This window comes from Ictalurus furcatus, chromosome 16 (genome assembly GCF_023375685.1).
Source record: "Ictalurus furcatus strain D&B chromosome 16, Billie_1.0, whole genome shotgun sequence".
NCBI classification, from domain to species: domain Eukaryota; kingdom Metazoa; phylum Chordata; class Actinopteri; order Siluriformes; family Ictaluridae; genus Ictalurus; species Ictalurus furcatus.
In genome coordinates this window covers 1,684,587-1,698,981 of record NC_071270.1, presented here as the reverse complement: position 1 = coordinate 1,698,981, position 14,395 = coordinate 1,684,587, and the positions used below count along the sequence as shown (strand labels likewise).

Sequence of the window (14,395 nt, the reverse complement as noted above, 5' to 3'; positions counted from 1 at the left end):
TTTTCCTTTCCTCGCTCTGTTATTGGCGCTTCCCTGTATCCACCTCATGTACTTTACTTTCCAAAATGGCGTCTAATCGTTGTCTTTACCAATCAACTACATTACCCAGAAATCTAAGCGAGGTCGCCGTATAACGTCGCCTAGCCTCGTCACCTAGCAACCGCCACTAAACTCCAAAACATTCGGTGAATACGAAACTTCCAGAAATGTGTACAAATTTGCTTTTCTGATTAAATCAGAAATGGGGAAAGACTATTACACTGCATTGGAAATTAACCGAAATGGAACTGACGCGGACATTAAACAGTCGTAAGAAATATTTTTGCTATGTTGAAATCAATAACATTCGGCTGTATATAAGTGCACTTCATAGTGAAATGAATGACTTTCACGCCCTACGTAGTGCACTATTTATCCTAAGGGGCGCCATTTTGGGATTCGGCCTAGAGTAAGCTAACAGTGTTGCTAAAGCGATATAATTCCAAATAAAACTGCTCCCTGTGCTTGTTTTGTAGACCGTTTCACTGCTACCAGACAACAAGGAAGCAAATTAATAATAATTAAAAATATGAGCTCATAATAGTGTTGTTCAACACTATATTGTTGTTTTTATATCAGGTATCGTCGACTAGCATTGAAATATCATCCTCAAAACAACAACCAACCAGGTGCTTATGAGAAATTCAACCAACTTGCTGAAGCTTATGATGTTCTGAGTGACCGTAAGTGAACAATATAATGTAGAAATGTTTTATGTACTTATGTAAACTAAATGATTTAATTTAACACTGATACAATCTAATGAACTGTTGTTCTTTATGTAAATAGAGGCTGATAGGAGAATGAATAGGATCCTGTCATCTGGTTACAATGATAATCCATATATGTAAATCCTACATAGGCAGTAAAAATCTTGAAAATACACTACATGTGAAAAGTCCACAAGTTGTGAAAATGTGTAAAATGAAGTGACGTGAAGTGTTCAGGAAGTCAGTGTAAATTTTACATGATGTTTGTGGGACTTTTCCGTAAGGGTCCTGTTTTGGCAGGTCGTGTAAAAAAAACGTTATGGAAATGTTGTGTTGTGTTATGTTAACCTATATTTTTGTAAGAGTTGATCAATAGTGTGACCCTACAGCTCGGAAAAAGGCCACGTATGATAAGTTTGGAGAGGAAGGCCTTAAAGGTGGAATACCTCCAGAGTCGGCGGCGAGCGGCGCATGGTCTTCGGGATACACCTACCATGGAAATCCTGAGAAAACGTTCCGACAGTTCTTTGGTGGAGATAATCCATTCGCTGGTAAGCTAGAGCAGGGGTTCTCGAACTTTTCCAGGGCAAGGCCCCCCAAAGGGCATTAAAATTTGACAGAGGCCCCCTTTTGCAAGTTGTCTTTAAAAATACAGACTTCTGAATAAATCCCCCTTTTTTTTAAATTAATAATTACCTCTTACATCTTTACATTACATTAGGAATTGATTGTGTGTGTGTGTGGTTGTCTGAGAATGAGAAAGAAAAAACATACATTTATTTATTTTTCACACCAAATTGTTGAGGCCCCCCGGGCGCCCCCTGGTGGCCCCCACTTTGAAAACCACTGAGCTAGAGTTTCTGCTCACTAGAGCAGTTCAAGCACCGTTTCTGTCACAGTTTTCTGGCACGTTGTGTGCCATCAAAGGGCTATAAAGTACAGGTGCATCTCAGAAAATTAGAATATGGTGGAAAAGTTCATTCTTTTTCCCCGTAATTTAATTCAAAAGCTAGAACTTTCATATATTCTTGATTCATTGCACATAAGGTGAAATATTTTAAGCCTTTTTCTGTCCGTTTGTTTTAATCTCGATGATTACGGCTTACAGCTCACGGGAATCAAAAACGCCAGTATCTTAAAATATTCGAATAAAGAATTTATAATATAGAAACGTCGACCTGAGAGGAGCTCTAATCAGCGAATTAACTCGAAACGCCTGCAAAGGTTTCCTGAGGCTTTAATCTCGCAGTCTGGTTCAGTACACACAACCACAATCATGGGGAAAACGAAAAGTCAATTTTGCATGGACCAATTCAATCTTATCGTTGCAAGTCTGTGCGGTTTAAGTCCGAGGTCTACTGACGTTGTTATCGTCTTCTCAGATTTTCACACCACAGACGTGGAACTCGGTTTCGGAGGCCTCCGCGGCCGAGAGGTGAAAAAGCAGGATCCACCTATTGAGCGTGACCTGCATCTAGCCTTAGAGGACCTTTTTCATGGATGCACCAAAAAGATAAAGATATCCCGACGTGTAAGATGTACAAACATTGTACTGTTATTAGGCATTACTACTTCTCAGAGGAGAATTCTCTCAGATACACACTGAGGTATGTGGTCTTTTCTCGTAATGTTAATAGCAGAATGTTCATTTAGGTGATGAATGAAGACGGTCAGACGTCCAGCATCAAAGACAAGATTTTAACCATCACGGTGAAACCAGGCTGGAAGGAAGGGACACGGATTACATTCCCTAAAGAGGGTGATCAGGTGTGACTTTGACAAGATGCTGCGTTGTGCTTTGTTCTGATCCTGTAATACGAATAAAACACGACAGGGTGCCTGTTATAAGAAAATAATCCTTGATTAGTGTGATGGTGTAACGCATTACCACCCTAAAGTTGATTATTTTCCAATAACATCCTGAAGGGTTTCTATTCCTCTTATACCAATTTATTCATTAACATAACAATGTAGAACGAGTTGTGGAGGAATAACCCATCACTTGTTATAGCGGCTATAAACAGTAATTCACTCACCAGCCTCTCTTCCAGAACTATTTAGCAAGTGCTGACAGACACCATACCGTTTTCTCCTCAGGGGCCAAACTGCATCCCAGCAGACATCATTTTCATCGTTCGTCAAAAGCCCCACCCGATGTTTTCCCGTCAAAATAACGACTTGATTTACACGGAAAACATATCACTGGAGAAGGTGAGGCTAATCAAGATCGTTGCAGGATCTTAATCATTATTAACTGGTTTGAGTGAATGGCGTGATGGTCTTTGCACTTCACAGGCATTGACTGGGTTTTCGGTGGAGGTGGAGACACTAGATGGCAGACTTCTCAACATTCCTGTCAATGACATTGTATGGTGAGTATGGCAGTTATCTCTCATGCACACATTGTGCCTAGATAGGATGTTTTTAAGAGTCGAGTATTAGCACTGGGGGGAAAAAAAAGGAAAAAAAAAAAAAAAAAGGCAAGCCATTTCACTCCTCCTACCAGTCCTTCCATCACCTTAGATGCCAGACTAGATCAATAAATTGAGAAAACTTATTTTAACTTATAAAAAATAAAAAACACAAAACGTTCAAGCTGTGTAAATTTTTTTTCAAATAACCCTTGTTCCATGTAGTCCACAGTACAGCAAGCGGGTGACAGGAGAGGGAATGCCTTTGTCCAGCAACCCAGCTGCACGTGGAGATCTGATCATCCAGTTTAACACGCTGTTCCCACAGAAGCTCTCCACCGAGAAGAAACTGCTTATTAAGCAAGCCTTCTCCATGTGATTCACTTTCATAGGCCATCCACTTCTCCATTCTCATGGCTTATATTGCAGATATGTGCAGAAGAATATCCTGTTATCAGTTCTGCTTTTGATAAATAAAAACACACTGCTATATATTTTAAACTTTATTAGCATGGTTTAAGAGAGATAAAAACAGTACAAGGGAAAGAATCAAGACCAGCTTTCTAGTCCCAGAGATACGCTTGAATTAATGTAACTAGGAAACGAGTGGCTTTTTTTTTGGGGGGGGGGGGGGGGGGGGGGGGGGGAAGTGGTAGATAGTTAAACTTAAAAGGGTATATTATCAGCACAGAACCCCCAGTGACCTAATGAGGAATAGACCAATTATGGCGAGCCACCATCATAGCACGTTTCAGCTGTTCATAGGTGACAAACATCACTACATTCCAGGAGCCCAGCCTCAGGAATGAAGGCATAAATCTGTAGATGAAGACGAGAGATTTAATTAAAATTAATACTTTTTAAAAAAAAACATGCAATTCCATTGAAAAATAAGGCATTAATGTAACTCCTACCCCTTATAGAAGGCCATAGGCCCCTCCTTGGTCAGCATGGCCAGAGCACAGTTCAGGGCACTGCTGTACTGGCCAGGGGCAGAGTTCATATATCTTGTTTTCACAACATCGACTGGGGAAGCAATCACGGTGGTGCAGAAACCAGCACCAAATGCAGATGTGAAGTGGCATGGAAGGTTGTCTGTGAGAAGTGATAATGGTTATTTTTCTGGCACAGTATTAATAAAGTTCCAAGATGTGTATTACTCAGCACCGGCATACCAGTCATCGGTGTATTTCGCAGCAGAGCATCTTTGATGAGGTCATAAGTCACCAGTTCAGTACAATTCACAATAGCGTTGCGGGTAATGTTTGGTCCAGTTCCTGAAATGTAAAAGGTAATAACATTTTTGTATCAGACTTGATAAGCTGCCAACGTGCCATAAATGTCATAATCTCCAAAGACTTACCCTTCCACAGTCCACGAAACCCCTCCTCCTTGGCAATGGTTCGGTAAGCATCCATAGTGCCATGGTAGCGTTTGTTAGCGGCACCAGCGCTAACCTGAGCCTGAAAACGCACCTTCACAACATCTGTGGGCTGAGCCAGAGCAACTGCCATTGCACCAGTGGTGCAGCCTGCCAGCAGGCGACTGCCAATCCCCACATCTGGGGAAAAAGGGGAGGTTTCACATAGAGTACAATGTATTGCTGGGAAGCACCACCAGAAGTGCAGCATATTTGAACTCGCAAAACAAAAACGGCCCCAATCGCATTTATTGACGAACTTACGATCAGATCCTTTGGTGTAAAACTGCTTAACCGAGTCATACAGGCCGATGCGAACAGAAGCGAAGCTCATCTGGCGCTGCAGTCCAGCCACCAGCCCGTTGTAGAGACTACGTGGCCCCTCTGTACGCACCATGGTGGCGATGGTGCCAAACACACCACGGTACTTCATCGCCTGGGCAGAACCCGCTTTCGCTGTACCAACAGTCTCCCCTTGGATCTGTACAGAACAAAAGGGGCATGGAAACACTTTACAGACACTAGGAAGGGCCACTTGGAAGAAGGGACAGTCTCCAGCCACATGATGTCCATGACGTCAATCCAGGATCTGCACAGGTCCTAGGGCTTAAGCATCAACTCCTGGTTCAGCTTACATGACCAGTGCAAGGAAGAACATTGGAAGTCGAGAAGAAGAAGAAGAAAAAAAAAAAAAAAAAAAAAAAAAAAAAAAGATAGGAGAAGGCTAATGTCAGTGTGTGACTTTCAAAGTTTTCAAAAGATCAATAAAGACATTCAGGCATAAAAGCTGCTCCTGCTGCTTGGACAGAAGAAAGATTAACCGACGTTCCTCAAGGAAACTCCATTTATGCGATACGACACCTTCCATTTTTGCTGCTGGGAAAAGCATCATTTTATAGACCCTTACCTGGAGCCTAACTTTAGCCGTGTCCAGAGGAAAGGTGACCAGGTCAGCAATGCACGCTGCGGTTCCAGCGCCGATAAACTTCACAGCGGCCGTCGGGGGCACATCTGCAGGTCCAAAGCCAACCATTTTTGTAATTTTTTAAAAAAAATTTATTTGTTGGAATTTGTAGGTGGAAAAGGATCTTGAAGACCAACGATGTGAAAACAAGATAGGTGAACTCCACCCAGATCTGGGAGAGAAAAAAACAACAAAAACAAACAAAAAAAAAACCAAACATTGAGATAAGGGCACATCTTTTCAAGTTCAGGGTACCAACATTGGTCCCTGATGTCGGCATGCACTCAGGTTTATTTTATTACTTGAATGTCAAGCTTGTAATGAATCATCAGTAAAAGTTAAACCCCCTTTCAAGTTTATTTTTAAGATGTGCGAGTGGTGGCAATCCTACTGAGATAATTAGTCTCTTCTCTGCCAGACGTACTAGCGGAACATCCAGTCCCCAAAGAACTTCAAAATTCGATTACATTTTAGGACAGCTCAAGATACACAAAAAGGAAAGAAAAAAAAAAAAAAAAAAGTTGGTACCATGCCTGTTCAGTTGAAGAACGTGTGGGAGCAGGAGACATTCTAACCAGATAACAGGTCTCTTCTCTGCCAGAAGACACTAAAAGGAACATTCAGTCCCTTGAGAATGTAAACCGTGGTGGGGGGGGAAGTGCAGTGACAAAAACAACACCACCACCCAAAAAAAAAAAAAAGGTTTCTGATCAGCACCCTCACCCTTAAAGTTTACACAAGTGCTCTTCCGGCCTCAGTTGAGCCTCTGCCTGTTAATTTGTTTATCATCAAGCCAAAAAAAAAGTGTTGTCAGTGGATTACTGTTTAAACCACAAAATAGGAACTGAAAACACCAGAATGACATTTTTCCCTGAAAAGGAATCAAAAAGCACTGCAGAAGAAAATACTGGTTACATGTAACGTGTGCGGTGTTAATTGTGTCAGTGCTGAGGGGGGGAAAATAAAGAAAGAAAGAAATAAATAAAGTAGAAGTATTACCTTCACTCAAGAGGCCCCGGGCAATGAAGCCAGATAAAGTCAAGCTTCTCTAAAAGCGTCCCTCTGGTTGAAATGACTTTCAACTATAATCTCGTTGCCTCGTTCTTCCATAGAAAACAGCTCAGAAAACGGACACTTCAAAAACATACTCCTGAAACAAACGAACAAAACGCCGGTTAGCTCGACGGTCTGTCGGTAAAACTTCACGTACAGTTGGTTCAATATGACATGTAGAAGTTCTCCACCATATATAACACTCAGTAATAAGACTTACCGTGAACAGGACACCAAATAAAGTAACGAGTAACAAAGAAACCGAATCTCAAACTGCCACACGGATACAGCTCAGCGCTACAACTTCCACAAACAGTAGCGTGTAAATAAAGAACAAAGGAAGCAGATGGCTTTATACCTCACCCCCTCCCTCCCCCGCCCGCGCGTGACGTCATCTTCCTATAGGTACACTTCTTTTAAAAACTAGCAATGTTCATATAAAATTAGCTTTAAAAAAAACATGATTAAAAATGATAAATAACATTTCAGTCGAATTGATTCATAAACATTTCGTTGTTAGGTTTAAAGTTGCATTACTTACTCATTAATAATAATTAAAACAAAACAACAACAACAAAAAAATAGCTAACATCATAAACTCAATTTGTCAGCAAGGTAGCCTTCCATAACCTGACTCTATATGGCCAAAAGTATGTGGGGACCTGACCATCACACCCGTATGTAGGCCTAAAATTTGCTACAAAGTTGCACAATTGTCTAGAATGTCTTTGTACACAGTGGAATTACAATTTCCCTTCACTGGAATTAAGAGGTCTGAGCCTGTTCCAGCATGACAATGCCCCTGTGCACAAAGCGAGCTCTATGAAGACATGGTTTGCCAAGATTGGAGTGGAAGAACTCGAGTGTCCTGCACAGAGCCCTGACTTTAAACCACTGAACACCTTTTGGGATGAACTGGAACACCGACTGAACTCCAAACTTCCTCGCTCTACAAGAGTGCCTGACCTCACTAAGGATCTTGTGTCTGAACCGTATCCACGTTCCGAAATCTAGTGGAAGCGGTTATAGCAGCAAAGGGAGCGACCAACTTCGGAATGGCGTGTTCAATAAGCACAAATGAGTATGATGGTAAGGTGTCCACGTACTTTTTGGCCATATTTTGTATAATGCCTCTCCTACCTCGGCAAATCATGTCTTCATGGATCTTGCTTTGTGCACAGCCGCGTTGTCGTGCTGGAACGGGTTTGGTCCTCTTAGTTCCAGTGAAGGGAGATCTTAATGCTTCACTTTGGTGAAGGCCCACATTTGGTGTTCACAAGCCTTTGGTTGTATAGTGTAGATTGAGAACAGAGGTGGAAAAAAAAACAAGATAAAATACATTATTACATATTGGGGGGGGGGGAACAAAAAACGTATTGTAGTTGAGTTTAAAGTTGCGTTGATTTAAACTGTGAACTATGTACCGAATGTCGGCAAGGTATTGTCAACTTCTCAAATACAAACACAGTGCGGTAAAGTAGTTAGAAAAGGTAAGTTATATCACAGTAAGGGAGCAAAAACAAAATCATGAGAACAGAAACTGAGGAAAAAGTTCCAATAAAGTTCAAACGTTGTGATCAGGGACATCTTATTTCTGCTTGACAGAGAACAGAGGAACATTGTGTCCCCAGAGAAGTGACGAAGAGGGGGAAGTGCCGTCACCAGCAAGTCTTTGTGGTCACTAAGATTGCAAATATGACTTGATCATTTATCTGAAGTTATGTCATCTGCTGTGCCAGTACATGCACAAGTGTTTAGTTCAATTTAGTTTTACTCAGAATATACTACAAATATATAGACGAATATTGATATTGCTGAATCACGGTGAGAAGACGAGGCTGAAGCACACATGGGATTAGTTTAGCGGGTTTGTTAGTGTCATGTGGTGTCCAGGTGTTACTTTAACTTCAGCATGCCAGTGTTGTGCATTAACATGACGGTGTTCAGGCTGCAAAACATCTACACGTCCAGGATCCAAGTGTTCACGTGTAATTTACAGTGCTCCTCGCGCTATATCGCTAACGCCCTCGAGCGTTGACTTCTCCTCTGCAACTTCCCTCCGTCATTTCCTCTAGGGGAAACCCCATGACCTTCTTATAATGCATTACATTAATTTATTAGCTGTATACTGACATTTGTATGATTGAATCTGAAGCAATTTTGGATTATTGGATTAAATATCTATAGGAATGTTACAAAAATGGCAAACACACAGCTTTCTATTTGGGTTTGAGTAACCGACTTTCGCGATACATGAGCAGATGTGAGAGGATATGGTAGCTACCTATACATTCTCGTGTCAGTGTTAGTTTGTTTTTATTCTCACACAATAGAAACTGAGCTAGCAGATGCACATTGGTGTGACTAAATAAGAGAAAACTAAAGGAAAAAAAACCAAACAGAAACAAACCATACACGTCACCAAGAAACATCAGCTCTATTTATGGGAAGAAAATGTCTTGTTCCTGATAGTGAGTCAAATCACTTTCACTACAGTTGAACACTTTCATAAACTTTAATAACAGTCTGAAGAAATCAGTAAAACTGAGCAAAGCTGTAATTTTCACATTTCTTTCAGCTAATGACCACATCGCCTGCTATCCACTGATTAAGGCCAAATATACTGAACACAGAACAACAATAATTTAAACAACTTGCCTATCTCACTGTTATATATTTTTTTTCAGCAAATGCATTTCCGTAACTATTTATTGCAATTAAATTAATTTTCCACAATACCCCTTTACTGCACGTTGTTGCCATATGGCAGATTACCATTAACTTGCATATATTTGCACATTGACCTTTTAGCAGTAGGTGGACTTTAACTGTAGGAATTCCATACTTGGACAAATCCATCCATCCATCCATCCATCCATTTTCCATAACGCTTATCCTACACAGGGAGGCGGGGAGGCCGGAGCCTATCCCAGGGGACTTGGGGCACATCCTGGACAGGGTGCAAACCCATCGCAGGGCACAATTGCACACACTCACTACAGACAATTTTGTGGATGGGGGCGGGGGGGCCTGGAGTACCCTGAGGAAACCTCAGAAGCACGGGGAGAACATGCAAACTCCACACACAAGGTGCAGAGGTGGGAATTGAACCACCAACCCTGTTGGTGTGAGGCAAATATGTGAACCATTAAGCCACCGTGCCCCCCTTTTGGGACAAAAATAATGATAATGAGTCTTTATTGGTCACATATACATTAAAGCACAGTGAAATGTTAGGAAGCTGGGATCAGAGCGCAGGGTCAGACATGATACAGCGCCCCCTGGAGCAGAGAGGGTTAAGGGCCTTGCTCAAGGGCCCAACAGTGGCAACTTGGCAGTGCTGGGGCTTGAACCCCCCAACCTTCTGATCACTAACCCAGAGCCTTAACCACCAAGCCTCCACTGCCCCAAATATACTTCCTAAATCCACAGAAAAAATCTTCATTTCATTTGCAAGAAGGTGATATAGTCATCCCTTTTGTGGTACAGTTATATAATACAATATAATATTATATATTTATATATAATAATACAGGAAGTGAGGAACCGCTTTATCCTAGTCAGGACTGCGGTGGATCCGAAACCTATCCCGTGATCACTGGGTATGAGGTGGGATTACAGCCTGGATGAGTGGGGTGGTCAATCCATTGCAGGACACCACACACATTCATACGTTTATACGACTACGTAACCCCCTATACTAATGATTTAATTAAACAGACTGATTGAACGAATACATTTACATGATCCATTTTATTAACAGGAATGCACATTGTATAAAAATATCATGACAATTGTTATATGTGGAGCAAATCTGTCTGTAACATACATCTAGTTACATACAATCCACTATCTATGGACCCAAAGTGTGTAGCGTTTGTAAAAAATACAAATAAAAATATCTGTAAACATCTCAGTAAACTTCATTTTCCTGAAAATCTAGGCAGACAAATATTCAAACAAGACAAAAAAAAAGATGTGCAAGTTCTATAAAGAAGACAAAAAGATACAGTATGCAAGCTCTATAAGGAAAATGTGCTGTCTTGCTTGGAAAGTGTTGATAGTGCCAAACTGTATTTGACCTCGTCCACAGGATCATCTCATGCACTTTCGTATAGAGTGCGAGGTCCTACAACAAAAAGCAACCGTTTTTCCAAGATCAGTCATCACGACCTCTGGCCTTTTACATCTCAGTTCACTTCCAAGATAAAACCATACTGGAAGTGGTCTTCTCCCACCATCATACAGGAAACATTGTCTAGCTCATAGTGATAGAATTCACAGGACGTGATGGAGATTAGTCTGTCTTTTATATCTGTCTTTGTTTTGTCGTCTCGAAACGAACCGTTTAAAACGGTGCCTCCCAGGATTGCTGCACTCTCGTCATGGCTCTCTTTATTTGTTCATAGGAGACAAACATCACAATGTTCCAGGATCCCAGGCGAAGGAACGAGGGCATGAACCTGGGTGGAGACGATGAAGCAAATATCATTAATCAAGCAGTATACTTTAAGAATGTTCATTCCATTCTCCAGACTTTTTCAGGACTGTTTGTTCAAAAATCATTTAATTATTGCTTAATCTAAATAATACCATGAACTGATCAAAACATAATTAGTCTGTATAAAAGTCTTAAAAAAAAAAAAAAAAAAAAACTCAAATAAATCCAACAATGATCAAGATTTCGATCAAATCCTCTGTAATAAGCTTCAAATTAGGGCTAAGAATGAGATGTAGAATGGAGAATTTCATGTTCTGAATACAGAAAAATGCTGAAGAAAATACATGTGATTTAATATGATATAAAGTTTCTAAAGCAAATTAATTTAACACTCTGAGACCACTGTGAAATTCTGGGAGAGTTTTTTTTTTGTTGTTGTTGACCAAATTTTGACCAAAATGGTCATTTCTACCTGTAATGTCTTGCACTATATGAGCTCAACACACACGGGTTTAAAAGGTTTTGCTCACCCTTTGTAAAAGGCAGTCGGTCCTTCCTTGGTCAGCATAGTGAGGGCACAGTTAATGGCACTGTTGTACTGGCTTGCAGTGGAGTTCATGAAGCGGGTCTTCACCACGTCCACCGGAGAGGCTACGATGGTGGTGCAGAAACCAGCTCCGAGCGCAGCCGTGAAGTGGCATGGCAAGTTATCTGCGGGTGGACGACAAATCAGCATATGCCAAAACTTAGGGACTCCTGTCTTAAGCAATTCAAACATCTGTATGATGTGTCTCGAGGTTATTCACCTGTCATGAGATTGTATTTTAATATAAGCTCTTTGATGATGTCATAGGTTACCAGCTCAGCACAGTTCACAATAGCGTTTCTTGTGATATTCGGTATGCAACCTGAAACAAATTAGAACACAATTACCTTTCACAATCACATCGCTGTGATATGATATTGATATGATACCACACTCTGCAATTGTAGGCAGTAGGTGAAAGTTCATGAAGCCTTACCTTTCCACAGGCCTTTGATGCCTTCGTCACGAGCGATGGTCTTGTAGGCGTCCATGGTGCCTTTGTAACGCTTTTCTCCATCAGCTAGACGCGTTTGGGCCTGGAAGCGTACTTTTACGACATCTGTGGGCTGCGCAAACGCCACAGCCATGGCCCCGGTAGTGCAGCCCGCTAGTAACCGACTCACAATGCCTGCATCTGGGGAAAGCATATAGAGAATGTTGTGAAGACAAGTCTGAAAATGTCCTTTTTTTCCCATGGTTTGTAGTGTAAGAAACATATCTCAAGGTTCCTTGGAACAGGAACAGGTGTATTTATACTGAGATCACATGGCAGTTTGCTTGCACACAAATGGACTCCATTTAAGAAATTGTGTGACTTATGATGGCCGGTTGCACCAGAACTAATTGACCAGTTTCGCACTATAGAAGGGGGTGTATACTTATGCACTGACAAATCATTTTTGGTCAATAATTTTGCAAACTATATTAATCACCATTGTTTAAATGTTCTCTGTTATGGGATATTTTTCTGACATATATTCCCAGTTAAGTCAATTGTACTTCCAGCTTGTAGGGGTGGGGGGTGTGAATACTTTTGCAAAACACTATAGCCATATGTGTATAACACAGCACTCACTTTCAGATCCTCGAGTGTAGAACTGCTTCATAGAGTCATACAGGCCGATGCGGACCGAAGCGAAGCTCATCTGGCGCTGCAGTCCAGCCACAAGCCCGTTGTAGAGACTCCGCGGCCCCTCCGTGCGCACCATGGTGGTGATGGTACCAAACACACCCCGATATTTCACCCCTGCTGCTCCTTCAGCAAGTTTAGACTCGCCCTGGATCTGGAAATAGCATGAAAACACGATGAGACGTTAAACCATAACAAGAACGATGAGGGTGTCGTGTATTAATCATCGTTTTCTTTGTTTCGGAAATTCATTTAGTCGTGAATCAATCGTGAGAAATTAAACCAGTTCTTACCTGGAGCCTGACTTTGGCTGTGTCCAGGGGAAAGGTCACCAAGTCAGCAATGCAGCCTGCTGTTCCAGCACCGAAGAACTTGATAGTGGCTGTGGGAGCTACATCTGTTGGCTTGATTCCAACCATGTTGTTCTTTTTTCACTGAGTGGACCAGTCACGCTTGTTTTGTTCAATGGATTTTTCGGGAATGACTTCTCCAGATACCTGATAGGTGTTGAAAGAGCAAGCGGAAAGGTGGTCAATGCTTGTGGCATAAGAAGTGCACGATGACATTATCAATAGTGAATAGACAAATGTTGTTCCGTGTGTTGTTTATTATCATTGACGAATAGACAGTCAGAAACGTCTCTATTCGTGTAACCTCATCAGACAGGTAAAGAAAAAGATTTGAACTGATATACCTCAGGTTTTTTCGACGGGGATTCTTTGCTGTTGTTGTCCTTGTTGTTGCAGCTGCCTTCGAGTTTGACAAACTTTGGCCATAAAAATGGATGAAATAATATTCCAAAGTAGCATTCCACTGCAAGCAACACACGGACAAATTAAAACTAAACTTCTGAAACCCAGCATGAGTCGGTGTTTAATACAGTCGAGTCCTATAAATAAGTCACTTAAGAAAGAAAGAAAAAAAAAAGGATCCAAAATATTAATTTAAGATAACAAGCCATGCCTCAGTGCGTTACCTTGTATTAAAAATCTTTCAGTTGTAAAATTATCTGGAGGGAAATAAATAAATAAATAAAGAAGCTGTATCCTGTATAGAGTAGTATTCCAAAGAGCGGTCCTCACCCTCTGAGCTCAGACTCTTCTTGTGAGCTGTCAGACAACTCTGGCAGATTATAGGCATACAGTCAGGTGACAGGTGTAACCTGTTATATATAAGTTCTCAACACCAGACATGTTTACTAGCTCTGCATGCATGAAACAAATTAGTCAACCCTGACATTTAGACTCGATATCAATGTGATTTTCTGTTCTTTGGATTATTTCCATATGATATTTGATGTAGTTCTTAAATGAGATGGGATTTGTTCATTGTTCACGTCCAATAAATGATTGCTGAACCGGTATATATATATATCACGATATTTCCATTCAAACGCTGGTTACAATAATTACTCAGATTCTATATATGTACTTCAGCCAAATAATAGATTTTGATCAACATTTACGGTGTTCGAGACCTTCATCGCTATTTCACTGTTTATGAAAACACATCAGGGAGCAAGCCACCTAACATACACTAATTGCGTAATTCACATTTTGGCATCCGAGCAAGGAGTGGGCTTGATATGTTTGAGTAAATAGCAACCAAACCTTTCTCTTCAGCTGGTTTTCATATGTATGGA

The 14,395-nt window shown here is 41.1% G+C and overlaps 3 protein-coding genes across 5 annotated transcripts; 1 reads left to right on the top strand and 2 right to left on the bottom strand.

Annotated features, from left to right (window-relative positions):
• The first annotated feature begins 150 nt into the window (after positions 1-150).
• Positions 151-3,661, top strand: dnajb13 (DnaJ heat shock protein family (Hsp40) member B13). Of its 2 annotated transcripts, XM_053644917.1 has the most exons (8): positions 151-309; positions 619-722; positions 1,139-1,300; positions 2,132-2,280; positions 2,403-2,516; positions 2,847-2,960; positions 3,045-3,121; positions 3,386-3,661. In XM_053644917.1, the coding sequence occupies exons 1-8, from the start codon at positions 242-244 to the stop codon at positions 3,537-3,539; spliced, it is 942 nt and encodes a 313-aa protein (XP_053500892.1). In that variant the 5' UTR covers positions 151-241; the 3' UTR covers positions 3,540-3,661. The 2 variants fall into 2 exon arrangements, with proteins under 2 accessions (XP_053500892.1, XP_053500893.1); XM_053644918.1 differs by lacking the exons at positions 151-309; positions 619-722 and adding an exon at positions 854-886.
• A 135-nt stretch (positions 3,662-3,796) lies between these two features.
• LOC128620185 (mitochondrial uncoupling protein 2) lies at positions 3,797-6,937 on the bottom strand. Its single transcript, XM_053644919.1, has 8 exons — positions 6,818-6,937; positions 6,544-6,694; positions 5,488-5,716; positions 4,845-5,061; positions 4,524-4,721; positions 4,336-4,437; positions 4,075-4,255; positions 3,797-3,979 (listed from the first exon to the last, which is right to left on the bottom strand). Exons 3-8 carry the CDS (start codon positions 5,611-5,613, stop codon positions 3,865-3,867), a joined length of 939 nt encoding a protein of 312 aa, XP_053500894.1. The 5' UTR covers positions 5,614-5,716; positions 6,544-6,694; positions 6,818-6,937; the 3' UTR covers positions 3,797-3,864.
• A 3,394-nt stretch (positions 6,938-10,331) lies between these two features.
• Positions 10,332-14,049, bottom strand: ucp3 (uncoupling protein 3). Of its 2 annotated transcripts, XM_053646070.1 has the most exons (8): positions 13,730-14,049; positions 13,448-13,566; positions 13,047-13,250; positions 12,700-12,907; positions 12,061-12,258; positions 11,845-11,946; positions 11,569-11,749; positions 10,332-11,060 (listed from the first exon to the last, which is right to left on the bottom strand). In XM_053646070.1, exons 3-8 carry the CDS (start codon positions 13,170-13,172, stop codon positions 10,946-10,948), a joined length of 930 nt encoding a protein of 309 aa, XP_053502045.1. In that variant the 5' UTR covers positions 13,173-13,250; positions 13,448-13,566; positions 13,730-14,049; the 3' UTR covers positions 10,332-10,945. The 2 variants fall into 2 exon arrangements, with proteins under 2 accessions (XP_053502045.1, XP_053502044.1); XM_053646069.1 differs by having other exon boundaries at positions 13,448-14,049.
• Between the last annotated feature and the right edge of the window lie 346 nt (positions 14,050-14,395).